Raw genomic sequence first — 15,841 nt, forward strand, 5'->3', positions numbered from 1 at the left:
CTTGTAGCGAGATGCTAAAGACTGCAGAGATGTGGGGACTTTGCGGTAAAAGCGCAAACAAATGCAGATTCGGTCTGGTTTAAGATTGCCGGCTGCTCCGGAGAAACAAGTGAGACCTAATCCACTGCGCGCTAGCGATAGCTGCTCGGGATCGTGATACAAGATGCCGGCGATACTAGGACGTGCAAGAAATCGTAGTGTTGCAAAAGTCATCAGATATCTGTACACGATGTCGAATTTGTCCGATCAGGCCGAGCCCTCGTTGCCGTGCATTTCGCCGTTGGAGATACGACGATTTACAGCAGCTCTCCGCACACCGCTGTGGGATGCGTCCAGTAGGTTCTCGCCTCAGCAGCAGATCGTTTTAGAATCAACTTATGTTTTATTATATGTGGCATTTTGGAAAGCAGGATAAAATGGTGTGTTGGAAGGAGTCATAAGACTGTGCACCAGCAGCCATAAACTCCACTAAATTGTGGGCTAACAATGGCACGTAAGCATCTATTGATAGAAGGCCCTTTCGGTAAACATGAGGAACGAGTAGAGTCTTGCAAGAACTTCAACTTTTCACAAACACACTATGTCAAACATATTTAGCATGTTGATCCCCCCCCCCCCCCACCCCTAGGGAATAGTAAGTATAAACTTAGTAACTTCAATAACTGTGTAACTTTAGACTAACTTGTAGTTTTTACTACATCTTTCAGTGGAAGGACCTGGCATGTTTACTCACAAAAGCCGGTGTGTTTTTTTTTTTCACTTTGTTCAATTAATATGGATATATTTATCTTTGCATTCATCAGAGAAAAAAAAAAAAAAAAAAAAACAGAGATGTGTTTAAACCATAGATCGACAAAGCTGATACAGCCGTGGGATCTAAAGCGTGCTCAAACCTGCAACACTAATGGGGTGAAGCAAGATGAGTGTAAAAGTAAGGCATTTCTTGTGTGTCTGTGTACAGTGTTTACAGGACAGCAGTGTCTGTTCAGGACCAGATACCAAACTACAGAGTCACAGCATTGATGGGAACGATTACAGTCCTTTCCGGAAAAGACTGCAGGCGGTTAAAAAAAAAAAAAAAAAAAAATCTAATACGAAGTAAAAGAAGAAAAAAAACTTAAAAAAATAACTGTTTCGGAGGGAGATCTTTGTGGGATGGAGAGCAGGCGCTGATACTGTCAGATGAGCAGGGTCAGACACATAAGTAATGGTTACACACGGCGTCTGTCTCTCTCTGCGGTTATTACGACACACACACACACGTAACGGGAATGTTTTTATTCAAGCCCCAGTTTGGAGCGTGCCGTAGTACCCTTACGAATGGTAAGTACCCTTAACTGGTCCAGTGAAACATCTGCCTCTGTTAGCATGTAAAATAGAAGTCACTTTGGAACAAATTGCCTGCAAAGGCACTAAATAATGATATTGCTGTATACAGACAGATTGAACAGTTCAAGTATTCGCAGATAATGTTGTTATAATTTCAAGAATGGAAAGGTGTCACAAAGATGTCTTTTCAAAGCCAACCTGTAATTGTAAACATTCAGTACAAAAGTACCTACAATCAGTAAGAGCGACCTGTAAAAGTGGAGGAATTTTCCTGTAGCTCTGTGTTATAGGGCTCGTCCATCTGTGTGTTTTTCCATCTTCCTTTTGAGAAGTTAAACGATTTCAGAGGCCGTTCGGTTTGTGCGACTGCAGCCCATGCTTGTGACTCACAGCTGAAAATAGCGTGCGGTTGGGTTCTGGCACCGCGCTGCGCTGTGCGGTCGGGTCCGCTCGGAGCTTCGGGGCTTTGGGGAACGGGCTGCCGGTTGATCCCCTGGGACGAGTTGCAGGGTTTGGGGCTGTAACAGTAACCTTGCGTTGGCACCGCCACCCGCCCCGCCCCGCCCCGCCCCGAGACTCCCGGGGAGTTTTCACCATCCGTGTTGAGTTACGGAGGCACCGTGCCGGAACCCCGCGGAACGGCACCGTGGGCGTCCCGTCGGGACCTTCGGAGCGAGCCCCCTTCGGCAGACGTCGCGTCGCAGTCGAGGGGCCTTGTTCTCTCAACACGTCCGCTGTCGCCGCTTCTCTCCGGCAGCTGCCGAAAGGAAGCACAGCATCCCTTAACTCCTTCCGTTTTTTTGTTCAAGCGTACTCTCAGCGTTATCGTCGGGCTGAACTTTTTTTAACGCCCTTCGTGGTGACGTTAACTTCGTTTTCGGGAAAGGTTCTCGCCGTTATTCTATGCACGTGTGCCGGCGGAAATTTCTTTCCGAAGCCAAAACGTCAAAGCCGCTCCCCCTTCTCCACTGTCCGTACGTGCGTGTGTGAATGTGTGTTTCTCCCTCGCCGACTTTACGAGGGGGTAAATGACCGTCGTGCTGAGGTCTGCCTCTGGTCGATTTTCACACTGTAATATTTATGTCTGATCTGGCCCGGGAGGATGGTTAATCCTGTCAGGGTGTATTTTGGGAGACTCAGCACACATGACTGCGGGACAGTGCCAGGAAGCTTGCGGACCGTGCCAGCGGTGTGAATGCATGGTGCGAGCGCTGCGTGGGTGTACCCCACACCCTCCGCCTTTGTGCACATGGGGCGCGGCGGGGTGGGGTGGGGTGGGGTGGGGTGGGGGCTGGGAGAGGACGGCGCATAGCGGCTCTGGAATAATCCACCTTGTCTCACCTCGGACGGCCTCGCATGTGCCTACGGGGCAGCCGGCGTGAGAGCGAGGCGAGAACAGGGGACACGGTCCAGACCCTCAGCTCTTTGTGGGAAGATTAGGTTACCGTGAGGAGGGCGGGATCTGGCTCTGTGCAAAGACGGGCTATCGGACTGTGGTTTCCACACCCGGCTTTCTCGTCATTTTACCCAATAGGGGGGAGAAAAAAAAAAAAAAAGAAGAAAGACAGAATGAATATTTGTAAAGGCTGTGATTTAGAAATCTGGCATTGTTTGGTTTCTGGTCAGTCTGTATTTATTAAATTATGAAACAGAATGGCTAGAAAGAAGTGTGTTGCAATTTCCTGTCAATATTACAGTTCTGCCTAACACATGTGTTATCGCGCTGTGGTCTCGGTGTGTTCTCACCAGACGGATGGGTGTTTGAGGAGCGGGTTTCACATCTCCCCTGGGGTCGCTCGCTCGGTATGGTCCTAGTTGCTGAGAGGTGGGAAGAAGGTGCTCTTCGATAGGCCTCCGCGCAGCTTCTCCGCTCTCACGCCGGCGTTTCGGTGGGGCGGTGCGGGAAATCGCAGGTGCCGGCAGACAGCTTTGCGCGACGTTGCGTTCTGATGAGCGTCTGTCTCTCTGCCCCACCCTCTTACACCACAGGGAAGAGCTTCACCCTGACCATCACCGTGTTCACCAACCCCCCCCAGGTGGCCACCTACCAGCGCGCCATCAAGATCACGGTGGACGGCCCGCGGGAACCACGTCGTGAGTGCACCTCCTCCTCCTCCTCCTCCTCCTCCTCCTCCTTCTACCATTTCAAAAGCATCTCGTAACATATGAGCAGAAAAAAAGTTAATGCACGCTCTATAATGTGTAGCCTGATCAATGCAAAATTAATTAGTTTGCAAAGTGGGAAAGAAAAAAAAAACGCCACGGCTGGATTGAACACTGTGAAGAACAGAGGAAAAGGCTCATTTTTATAATAAAAGAGGAGTTGTGTTGATCAGGCATTTTAAAATACATGTTTTGAAACAGGATCTTTATAATGAAAATGCATGTTTATTCATTCGTCAGACTTGAAAGGGTAACTTTTTTTTTTTTTTTAAATTGATGCCGAACGTATACAAAATAAATAGTGCAAGTGCAGACATTAGATATTGCGTTTGAGCATGTTGCGCCCGAAAAGAGCACATTTTGCACCGTTCACGTAGCCGAGACGGAAATATCGAAGAACGCGGGGCCGTGTGAGGGCCACGCACGTCTGCGTCCGTAGGTGAATCGCCCTCCTGCAGCTGACAGCCTCACTGTGGTTTTTACCTTGCTTTACCTGGGTGGTTGCAAACAATTCAGCGGTGTGGTTTTACAGTTTTCTCAGCCGGCGCGATGATAACAATGAGCTCTTGCGGTTTCTTCGGCGATATGAGTCGGCGATGAGGTAGAAGCAGCGTGGTTTCAAAGTCGTTGGACGTGCTGCAGTGCCAGAGTCACTGTGGTTTTTATTGTGGATTTTTACGAGGAGGGCTTGTTTATCGCTGTGGTGTCACACGGCCGCCGTACGACTATTCCCTCTTGGTCCGGCATTCCGATTGGAATCCGGGGAAGCGGCGCCGCCCAGCAATCCCGGGTCTAGCCGCTCTAGGCTCTTGGCCACGTCTTCAAAAGCGCAGACAGGAGCTCTGATTTCAGCAGGACTTCCTCCCTGTGGGACAGGCATGTAGGGGGGCTGCGGGGGGACGCGGCAGGGGGTCGGCCGGGGTAACGGTGGGTGCCTGATGGCTTCTCACAGCTGAAAGCTGCAACGTAGACGTCGGCTCCTTCGCCGCTCATAATCAGTAATCCCCCCATCCTTGGGTCTCTGTGTGAGGTCGATGTGATCCGCGCGTTTCGGTTTCTCGGCCACCTCCTCCTCAGCATCCCCGTTGCCCCCGCAGGGCCGAGGAGAGCGGGGAACTGGCCTGATCTGGCCGGAAGAGTAACTGCCGAAGTGACTTTACCGGATCGTTCAGAATTTGTGCAGCTCTAAGAAGGAGCTTGTGTGACAAAGGCTGTGATAAGCGCATAGAATTGTTGTTGGATCGGGCAAAGCGACTGTTTTTTTTCTTTATTTTAGTATTGCACGAGGTTTTCCGTGTTTCGCCGGGATGTTTTCGGTTGACGCGCGGTTGACTCTGCGTCTGCGCGTAGAGGCTTTTTTCACGTGAAGCGGCGCTCGAGAGCTCCGGTAACACTCGAGCGGGGGTTGAATGTGTACATTAAATCTGTGAAGTCGATAAGTGCTCAGTGTTTGAGAACTCCAGTGACGGTTGCGCGGGACTTCGTGTGACTGTGTGTGTGTGTGTGTGTGTGTGTGTGTGTGTGTGTGTACGTCTCGTAGGGCACAGGCAGAAGCCGGAGGAGTTGGTGAAGCCGGGCACGCTGGCATTCTCTGAGCGACTCAGTGAGCTGGAGCAGCTGCGACGTAGTGCCATGAGAGGCAGCCCGCACCACCCCCCGGCGCCCAGCTCCCGGCCCACCCTCAGCAGCGCCCCCTTCAGCAGCTCCACACACAGCCAAATCCCCGGTGAGTGCGTGCAGTAGGAGAAGCAGCCAGGAAAACGAGTGACGCACGGAGAACACGGCACGTTCGTCGTATCGCGCCATCTCGCCATGTTCCTATACTGTAGACCCCGGTGACGTCTACATCCGCGTCTGAGGTCTTACCCGTAAACTCTGGAAGGTAGCGAAACGCTTTCTTTGCTGGATCGGTCCGTGTTATAAATTAGTTTAAAAAACTGGACAAAATATGCCAAACTGTCCTGTTCCCCCGGTTTGTGTCGAGAGACTAACCACATCGAAATTCTATTGCGGCGACAAGCGAATGAAACGAAAAGTGAGTAATGGCGAGGTGAGCGCCTGGGGTTTGGCTATCCTACTGATCCCTACGGCTCTCTGCTCCGCGAGACTTTCGCGCACACGCGGAATACGCATACGCACGGCTCTCAGCTGGCTGCTGCAGAAATGTCTCTTAGTTACAGTACCGGGCAAAAGGTGAGCACGCTTGCTGGAAACCAGTTTTTTTCTTTTTTCCGTGAGGCATTTGGCTAGTGATCAGGAAATGAGTTGACTTGTTTTCCCAGCTCTCCTGCAGCGCTTCCCAGACACGTAGGACGCCCGAGTGTCGCTTTGCTTTCTCCCTCCTGTTCACTTAGTCCTGTGCGAGCGCTGCCCAGGTGTACTCAAACTTTTGACAGGCTCTGCGTATTCTGAACGCTACTAAGATGAGGCCCGTCGCGCTGGATTACGCGCTGCTCGGGTTAAGGTGGGAGGGAGACGCCACAGGGGCACCGCAAGGATTTACGGCGTTCTACTCGAACCCACGGTGCCGCTGGTACCGAGATGGGCGGGCGTGGCTTCGAGGCGGCGGCCGACAAAACTAAAGTTGAGAGAGACGAGGCGCACCGCAGCGTGAGCAAAAATGTGGTCGGCAGACAAACGGCGTTATTGTTGATGATTCACTCAGACGCGTTGGTGTGGGCAGGTAGGCTTCCGCACGGCTCGGGTAGTTGAGGTGTAATAGCACCATTGTGGGATTACGTAACCCAGACATGCTGGCGAGAAGAAGAGTCCGTGACAAAGGTGTGCGCACATCTGACTTTACCGGAGTGGAATCTGCATGATCATCAGATCAGCGCCGTGACTCAATCAGATTAAATAAATTGTTCTTTATTGAGCTTAGTCCCAGACAGACTAAAGACGTGAAGTTAATTGATTTACGTCTCCAGACTTGTCGTCTCCAAGTAAATGTTAAAATGTCCAACTTTCGTAGCTTGAGGGGGATTACAAATATTTTCGGTGAGGCAATTTACAGATTTAGTTTTCCGAGTATTTATTCTGGTTAATAAATCTGGAGAAAATGCCCTGGGTGCTCCGCGAACAAGCTGTACACAGGGCCTCTTTGAGGCGATGTACTCATCGCATCCCTGCGCTCTTCCAGTCATTTATTATGTTATTTGTAGCTCAATGTACGCATGTGTATTTGCGTGTGTGCATGTGATGACCAGTGTTGTGCTGTAAACTTGTCTTGGTGCCTCAGTTTATCATATTTTAACCTCAACCCAGAAATGGGAGGGAAAAAAAGATGACATGAATACTCATACATTATTATTATTATTATTATTATTATTATTATTATTATTATTATTATTAGGGGGCACAGTGGCGCGGTGGGTTGGCCCGGGTCCTGCTCTCCGGTGGGTCTGGGTTTCGAGTCCCGCTTGGGGTGCCTTGTGATGGACTGGCGTCCCGTCCCGGGTGCGTCCCCTCCCCCTCCATCCTTTCGCCCTGTGTCGCCCGGTTAGGTTTTGGCTCCCCGCGACCCCCGCATGGGACAAGTGGTTCAGACAATGTGTGTGTGTGATTATTATTATTTTATTTGATGTGTATCTTCAAAGCAACTTAAAATATTACGTTTATATACTTACTCTGCATTTATGCAGCTGGGTAAATCTTACTGGAGACATTCAGGGTATGTACCTTGATCACGGGCACTACAGCATGAGTGGGGGATTCAAACCCGAGGCCTCTAAGTGCAAGGTGATGGACGTAATCGCTTTGCAGTCTTCTGCTGAGCACCATAACAGCACGATTCTGTGCGATCCGCACAACGGTGTGAACCGCCCTTCGATAAAGGAACACGGAGCAGGGATGCCACGTTCCCTCTCCTTGTGGCAGCAGCACCGTAAATGCTCTGCACACTTTGCTGTCCCGTTCTTGAACCTCCATTTGGGTGGATTAACTTTGGAATGTAACAAAGACCCTACAGTCCCTGCCTGCTTCCACATATATATATATATATATATATTATATAATCGGTTTTGCTTCCTCTTTAGACGTGTGAGAGCGAGGAAAGGAGTCCGTGTGCGCAGAGCGGTGGTCCGGCACGGCCCTCTCGTGCTTCGGCAGAAGGGAAGCGGCCCGAGGAGAGGAGGAAGCGAGAGGCAGGAAGCGGCACTGTACAAAAATCCCCTCTCAAGAACCCAAGCAAGATGTGTACAAACATGTTATTACGCACCGCAGCTTTCGACACTAATTGCAGTCGTCTCATTAAGCGTGCTGCCGACAGAAGCCGAGCGCTTCGGCGGGCGCTTGCGAAGACCCAGACGATGACCGAGACGCGTGGGGAAACGCGAGTCGAGGAAGAAGGGCTTCCGGAGCGCCGTTTCGCCACCTGCTAAAAAGGCTCCCGGGTCACGAGCCACGTTTTCTGGGTGTCCGTGCCATTATTTCCCCGTGATTTAGTGTTCGGAAGGGACTTTGTTCTCCTATTTGCGTTTCGCTACGTGAATACCGGGGCTGCCCTTGCCCACGGAGGACCGGAGGGCCTTCTGCTGTTCCTCTTTCTCTGATTGCGCTTCCAGAAATAGCAGCGGGAGCCCTGCCAGCGGAAGCCGCTTTCAAGTCATTCAAGGCACTTTCTTCCCCCTCTTCCACTTTTCTTTTTATATTGGTCAAAATCAAGAGCAGCTGGGCCGGGGCACGGCTCCAGCCGCCCCCCCCCGCCCACGCCGCCACATGCGCCCTCTGCCGCGTCGGGCCTCGTCCGCCCCGCTCCGCACCTGCCCGCTTCACTCAGGGCTCCTGCCCGGGGCCCCCCGCCCCGCCGCGCGCCAGCACCTGCCCCGCTCTCTGTGTCTTTTGGCTCCCGTGTGCCCCAGAGTGCGCCCGCGCCCTTGCTGTTCCCGCCGCGTTCGGCTCCCGCTCGCTCCCCGAGGCAGGAGAGGAGGCGGCGCGGCAGAGAGAAAAACGCTGTAAATCATCTATTGTTCCCCGCGTTAATGGCAGTGGTCCCCCAGTGAATTACTCCGCCGGAGACCCTGCCGCTCGCAGCCCGTTTCAAACCTTTAGCGGCAGCATCCGCTCCGCACCGTGCGGGCCCCTAACCTCCCGCCGTGTTTTCCGCGGCCGCGAGCGCTGTGCCGGACGCCAGCACGAATCAAACAAGCGGCGCACGGTGTAAATCTCAGGCCCTCGTCGTTCCTCCTAAGCCGCCCGTGGGCGCGTGCGAAAGGGCCGCCCCTGAGAGCGGCGCTGCGGCCCCGGAGGCGCGCTAAGGAGGGCCCGCTGCACCGAAAGGGTTCGGTCGAGCCGCCGCTCACGTTCGCCTCCTTTCTAAGGGACGCGCTCACCGTACGCCGCTGTCCGAGGGAAGCGTCACTAATCCCGGCTTCACTTCTTTGGTTTAAGACTCCAGGCAAATGCAGACGTCACCCTCCTGGTCCTATGAGCAGTCGTACCCGTACTTGGGCCAAATATCCACGGCGTCCGTCCACTCCGCCACACCCATCTCGCCAGGCCGTGCGAGCGGAATGTCGGCCCTCACAGACTTCTCCAGCAGGCTCTCAGGTAACACAACCGACCCTGCAGCCATGCCGTACCACCTGTCCATCCAGTTCCGAGAACCGCTTGTTCTGAGCAGGGTCACCGTCGACCGGAGCCTATCCTGGCAGGATTGGGTGTAAAGCTGAGGGGGGGAGTACGCACCGGTCTATCACAGGGTAGGCGCGCACACACACCAAGGACAATTTAGAGTCGCCGCTTCGCCTGAACTGCAGGTTTTTGGACGGAGAGAGGAAACCAGAGCAGGCACGGGGAGAACGCGCGAACTGCCCCGAGACCGAGGAGCTCAAACCCACGCTCTTTCACACCACCCAGGCGCCGTGAAGCAGCGCCGCTTCTCACTGCACCACCGTGCCACCCTCCATGTCGTGCCACGAAATCATAAACGTTCTGTGACACTTAGACAACGGGATTATAGATAAATCAGTGCCACTGCTGCATTATCAGCAGCGCGGTAAGAAATGTGTCTTAATCATTTGCCAGCTAAACAATTTTTAGCATTAATCAGTAATTCCAAAATAACACTCTTTGGATCCCAATAAAAAAAAAAAAAAAACTTTGCATAGCTTTCGGAAAAGGCAAAACAAAATCTCTTTGTGTCACGTGGAATAAAATTATCGTAAGGAATATACGTAGGTTGACTTGAAGTTGAGACCGCACTTGTTATTGTGCATCTGAAGAGTCCTCGGGACTGGGGCCCTTTTCCTTCCATCAGGCTCCATGCGCTTCTTACAGCGTCCACGCCCAAAACCTCTGCGCTCATCTTCTGTGCTCGTTTTTTTTTTTTTTTTTTTCTTATTCCCGACGTCATCTTCCAGGCGGCGGCTGCGGCTCCTTTCGCGTCGTCATCGCGTGAAGATTTCTCTCCCTTCGCAATTCACCGTCTCCGTTCCACGCGCTCGATCGAACGTTCGAGAAATGCCCTGGGCCGACTTCCAGAGCTTTACACGGAATTCGTTCGCGCTCCTTCGTCGCTACATTTAAAGAGACTTGACGCGTGGCGGCTGTCACGAAACAGGGTTTAACCTGCTGGAGGGGGCAGCAGGAGGACGAAAGAGAGCGCGGCTTTACTACTGGGGGACACTGCGGCACAGTCACTCTCAAGCCTCCGCCTTCGCACCGTTGCGAACACTGTGCCTTGGAGCTTTTGTCACTTTCTAATCCCTCGCTTTCGACCTCATTTGTCCCCCCGCAGGTCCCGACCTCGCAGCGTTTGGCGACCCGCGCATGGCGGGTCTGGAGCGGTCCTTCGGCTCGCTGCCCTCCCTCCCAGACGGTCGCTTCTCTGACCCGCGCATGCACTACCCTGCGGGCGCTTTCACCTACACGCCTACCCCGGTCACCAACGCCATCGGTATCGGCATGTCAGCCATGACCGGACCCACTGGACGCTACACCTACCTGCCTCCCCCCTATCCGAGCGGCTCCGCCCAGGGCCAGGGCAGCCCCTTCCAGGCCAGCACTTCCCCGTACCACCTTTACTACAGCACCTCCGCCAGCTCCTACCAGTTCTCCATGATGTCCGGAGGGGAGCGGTCTCCGCCCCGCATCCTGCCGCCGTGCACGAACGCCTCGACCGGCTCTGCCCTGCTCAATCCCTCCTTGCCCAATCAGAGCGAAGTGGTGGAGGCTGAGGGAAGTCACAGCAGCTCCCCCACCAGCATGGGGGCCGGAGCGGGGCGCTTGGAGGAGGCCGTGTGGCGCCCATATTGACGTCTGCGCCGCACGTGCTCGTCGGCGATCGCCGACACGTGTACTTGGACGCTGAACTCCCTCCGGATAGAGCAGGGACTGGCAGGACGGTACGGGACGCAGTGCGGACACACCCTGCATCACTCTTTCAGTTCGAGTGCTGACATTTTGTCAGTGTTAATCACGGTCAGCATTACTGTGGTTTCTGTTTGCGTTGTGGATTATTAAAAACGGAAAAACGACAGCAAAAAAAAAAAAAAAAAAAAAAATCAGTCTGAAGAAAAGAGTAAAATGACATTAGCAGTAAATGCAACTGTAAAAATTGTAAAAAAAAAAAAAGAAAAAAAGAAAAATGGTTCTTTTGGTTTTAGGTTGAGTCCACGGTTCTCTTGTGCTTTTTATCGTTTGTATATCTTGTTCTTGTATAATGACGGGAGGACTTTTCGGGTGCGGGACGAGAGTGAGAATCCACTGCCGACTCGGGCTTTCGGCAGCCGGAGTCTTTGGCCGAAGCCCCAGCGGCTTCGCGCGCGAAAAGCACGGTACTTCCGCTCGTCTGGAGACAAGTACTTTCACGTGTGCTGTTTTAGCGCGGTCTTCGACTTCCGAGGTGTCTGACTTCCGTGTCGGCCCGAGGGCCCGGGGCTTAGCTGGGGCGTTCCGCTCCGACGTCCTGTGTTGCTAGAACCGGCGCCGGGATATTCAATATTCAATCTCCCTCTGGATATTGATGCCACGGGAGCGCAAGGCCTCGATCGGCTGTGAGCCAGGGCGGCCGGGACCTGGACCGGTGCGGCTACGTCACGGTAAATAGCGGTACGAGCGTAGCGCTAGCCGCCCCCCCCCACACCACCGTTGCGCTCGCACGGCACCGGGCCTCGTGTGCAACAGTCTTACTTACTCAGGTGGCCTGGAGCAACCAGCCAGAGCGAGAAACAAAGCAACAAGGGGCACGTTGCCTGCGGAATAGTGTTTGCTCACATTCTCCTGCTGCCATGCCACGCCACGCTGCACATTAGATGCAGGGAAGCTATTTATCAGTTATTTATGTTCCTAATTTATTTAATTAACTGTATTTAACCTTTTCGTACCCGTTCTCTTTTACGGTTTTTATAAGCGCGGCGATCCGCGCAACTCGTGCAAAGGCTTCGTTTTCGATTTCACGGAAAATTCGGGTTTTCCGCTTCGCCCGACACACATCCGTACGGACGCGCGCATATTACCGTCCAATCGAACTCGGGACAAATACGGGGCCCCGTCCCCTGCCCTCTGTCCCAGTACACGGCGCGCAAGGGCGTGCCGAACAGCATCCGCAATAATCTGCATTCACCTGAATTTGGATGCTCGGTGCGCCGCGGTAAAACGTGGGCGAAGAGGCCTTAGCGTGAGCTGAGACGGAGCGCGGAGTAGCGCGACACGTTCGAAAAGCGATGGACGTAGGAGAAGTGGCGGACCGTCCCTCCAGCCAACCCACCCGATACACACAGACGCCGACGCCCAAAACGTCTGGGCCCGTTTGCCCATGCGTGGTAAAATATTACACCCCTTCTCCAGTTTTTAAAGCAGACAAGAGCCAGCAAACAGTTGACCCTCCTGTCAGAGCCCTCTGTGTAAATAATTCCTGTTGTAAATGACTGCTTGATGATGATGCCCTGAAATTCTACACATCAGTGTGCATTCTCACTTTTGGAAAAAGAGCAAAAAAAAAAAAAAAAAAGTAATTTTTTTTTTTTAAATGTTCTGTTTTACGAATACAGTTTTTTTTTGTTGTGCCGCAGCTGAAATCCGTGTCTTTTATTTGAACGCGCAACAACGAGACGTGACGTGCGTGACGCATCATAAACGTCACATGTGAACGCAAACACGTACAAGTGGTTCATACACATACGCGTCGTACACACGCACGCACGCACGATTTTCGGCACGGGTTTGGGGACTCATTAGATGAACCCTGCTCGTGGACTGGAAGGGATTTTGAGAGGAGAATCACTACTGACAAGGCAGTTCAGTCTAAAAATATGGTTATAATATATGTCTTGGAAAACAGCCAACAGACATTCAAGTGCTATTTTATTTTTTTTTCTTCTGCAAATTCTAAATAGTGTTTACACTCAGCTTTCCGCGAAAAAAAAGGTTTTATCTGCTCTCCACCCCTTTTTTTTCCCCCTTTCTTCTATTTACCCTCCGTGTCTGTGCCAGCCTGTCAGTTGGTTCTGGAGGGAGTGCCAGGCACCCCCCCACCTCACCCCACCTCACCCCACCCCGCCACCAGCACATCCACCTGCTATTCCTGACGCGGGAGGAATTTTCAGAGCCTGCCAGTCAAGTCCTGGCCTGTCCTTGGGCATCCGACAAACACAGTCACAACGACTTAAGCAAACACACACACACACACACACAGGAGCCTACAGTCAGAAAAGAGGACAAAGATGAGTCGGAACACGGACGGAACCCTAACAGGCCGCCCTGACACTCGAGCGAACACTTGGGCCCTACGCACAAACCCCAAGTCGCCCAACGCTGACAGCAACCGGGTGGAGTCAAGGCTCATAAACTGTCACAACTGTGTAAAACAACCTTTTCAAGTACTATAAATGTTTAATCGCTTAAAGAGACGACTTATTCCCATTTCCTCCGTAAACCCTCTCCGTTTTTCCGACTGTCTTGCGTCTCTCGTCCGCTCACGCGCGGCAAGCGCGGCGTTGCGCATTTCGGGCGGCGGCCCAGGCGAGCACGAGCAGCGAGAGAGGCGCAAACACGACAGGTAATAAGGTGAGGTCGGCGGCGACCTGCTAATATTGTGTCTGCGGGCAAATGGAGGGGCTCCCGTCTGAAGTGCGTCTCTGCTTGTTTTTCGTTAGAGCTGTGACGGTGCGCGTCCGCGAGTGCGCGTCCGTGTGCGTGGAGACATGAGGCCAGAAGTAACGGTGATCGGTGCGCACTCAGAAACATATGCGCTCAAACAGCACCTTCAATCTTCATCAATTCTATCTCCATGCGTGCAGCAACATCACGTCATCAGGTCTTAGTGGTCGGAAACACAAGAGCATCACCACTCTGTTAATGACACTTTTTTTTTTTTTTTTTTTTTTTGCACACAACAAACATGTTTCCCGCTCATAACGTATCCGTAGGTGCGAAAATAGATGGAGCTAAAACTCTGAAAAACACCCAAACGGCACGTGTAGAAGTCGGTGTTTGTCACAGCGAAGTGGTGGGAAATGTCTCCACCTTGTGGTCATTTCGTGAAACACACCTTCAGCAGCCACACTGTACATAGAATAGAATAGAATAGAACTTTATTTGCCATTTGTACACGTACACATAGTCCAGGCACATAGGAATTCTTGAGCGATGCTGAGAGAGTCAAAGGTAAAAACAACATGTACACAATAAATACTCTAAAACTTCAATAAATAAAGCTAAAATAACACAATAAATACAATAACTACAGTAAAAGAGGGAGTAAATACTAAAAAAGGAGGAAATACTATTAAAAAAAGGAGGGGAGCAAATACTTTAAGGGGGGGGGGGGGGCAGGAATAAAAAAACACAACAGACACAAAGCACACACAAAGTACACAGTAAAATATCCCATACACGGTGAAATACACAGTAAAGACTACAATAATACTGTTAATAGTAATATTAAATAAACAGCTTTTACTCCTCGTAGCCTGAGGACCGGGGATCCCGGGAGAGGCTCCGGACCACCGCGACCCTAACAAGGACAAGCAGTTAATAAAAGCGAGTGAGTGAGCAAGTGAGTGAATCAACTGCAGCAATAAAGAGATGCTCAACAACACATCTATAAGCATTGTCAGCAATCCAATATTCACACAAAGTTGTGTGTGCTGTTGACAGCAATGTAAGACCTCATGGTGCAGAACTACGTGTATTTTACTACCTAAAGCGAGGAATGAAATATGAGCAGTTCCCTTTTTTCTTGTTTTTGCTGTCTGCTACATAATCATTTTACTGTTTACTGTCAAAACAAAAGTTTAGTGCTTATATTTTAAACAGTGGGTCTTCTAAAAGTTCTCCGTAGAAACATTTATGCTTCGGAATGCATGTATTTATTCATTACTTCCAAATATTTGGTGTGTGCGTGCACACGCACACGGCGTACGCTTTCTGAGCGCTGTTTACCAGTCGCTGATCGGCTGGGGACTTTCGGCACAGGGAAAAAGACGTTAAGGTATACCGCGAGAAAAAAGTAACAGCAGTCACAGAACAGTTTCCACACCGGTGTGGTTCCTCTACATAGTTCTCTTTCTTGTAGTTCCTTGCATGTGTGGGGGGGATCAAACACCTAAGAGAAAAGAAAGGAACGGCCTGTTCTTCACCCACAATCCCTCTGCTGCCACTTTTTCCTGCCCAAAGCTCAGGATTTTAAGCTGAACCCCTCTGGCCACCAAATGGGGTGCGGCGAGGGCCCGCAATCCCTCGGCTGTCTGTTACCTCCCTGCTTTCCACTTTTGTGCAAATGTAGTCACTTTATTGTAACCCAAACTACATGTTGCGATGGGGAAGAAAAACACTTGAGCGTCAGAGGAAAGCGTCTCCATGCCGCCCACAGAGACCCGCTTAGATGTTAATAAGCATCCGGTTCATTTCCAAATTAAGTTCTACTGCTAAATTGTTAAAGTTTGAAATAATGCTGTGAATTCTCAAACTGTATTTGCAGAACATCCGTAACGGCATCTTTCTCTAGGTGCTGTAACGATAAAGTGATCTTTTTTTTTTCTTCTTTCTCAAAATTGAAGAACAATTAGGTCAGAAAAGCTCATCTTGTATTTCATTTCTTATAAATTAGACATCCAACAGTTCACTTCAGTTAACATTTGTTTGAATATTTATAGAACAATATCCTGGGGGAGAGGGGGGTGCGGTGGCGCAGTGGGTTGGACCACAGTCCTGCTGTCCGGTGGGTCTGGGGTTCGAGTCCCGCTTGGGGTACCTTGCGACGGACTGGCGTCCCGTCCTGGGTGTGTCCCCTCCCCCTCCGGCCTTACGCCCCGTGTTGCCGGGTAGGCTCCGGTTCCCCGTGACCCCATATGGGACAAGCGGCTCTGAAGATGTGTGTGTGTGTGTATCCTGGGGGACTCTTCACATT

General features: G+C 51.5%; 1 protein-coding gene across 11 annotated transcripts in view; it reads left to right on the forward strand.

The window, feature by feature from the left end:
* Window positions 1–10,994, forward strand: part of LOC108938311 (RUNX family transcription factor 1) — a 47,610-nt gene extending 36,616 nt beyond the window's left edge. For 7 of the 11 annotated variants that reach the window (XM_018758809.2, XM_018758801.2, XM_018758869.2 and 4 more), the window contains 4 exons: window positions 3,319–3,423; window positions 5,033–5,218; window positions 8,881–9,039; window positions 10,229–10,994. In XM_018758809.2, the coding sequence (XP_018614325.1) occupies window positions 3,319–3,423; window positions 5,033–5,218; window positions 8,881–9,039; window positions 10,229–10,746 (968 nt within the window). In that variant the 3' untranslated portion in view covers window positions 10,747–10,994. Of the gene's footprint in view, window positions 1–3,318; window positions 3,424–5,032; window positions 5,219–7,526; window positions 9,040–10,228 lie in introns of those variants that run through there. The other 4 variants (XM_018758833.2, XM_018758861.2, XM_018758816.2 and 1 more) reach the window with 3 other exon arrangements.
* The last annotated feature ends 4,847 nt before the right edge of the window (window positions 10,995–15,841 follow it).

The sequence above is a fragment of the Scleropages formosus genome, chromosome 12, assembly GCF_900964775.1.
Source record: "Scleropages formosus chromosome 12, fSclFor1.1, whole genome shotgun sequence".
In the NCBI taxonomy this organism is placed as follows: domain Eukaryota; kingdom Metazoa; phylum Chordata; class Actinopteri; order Osteoglossiformes; family Osteoglossidae; genus Scleropages; species Scleropages formosus.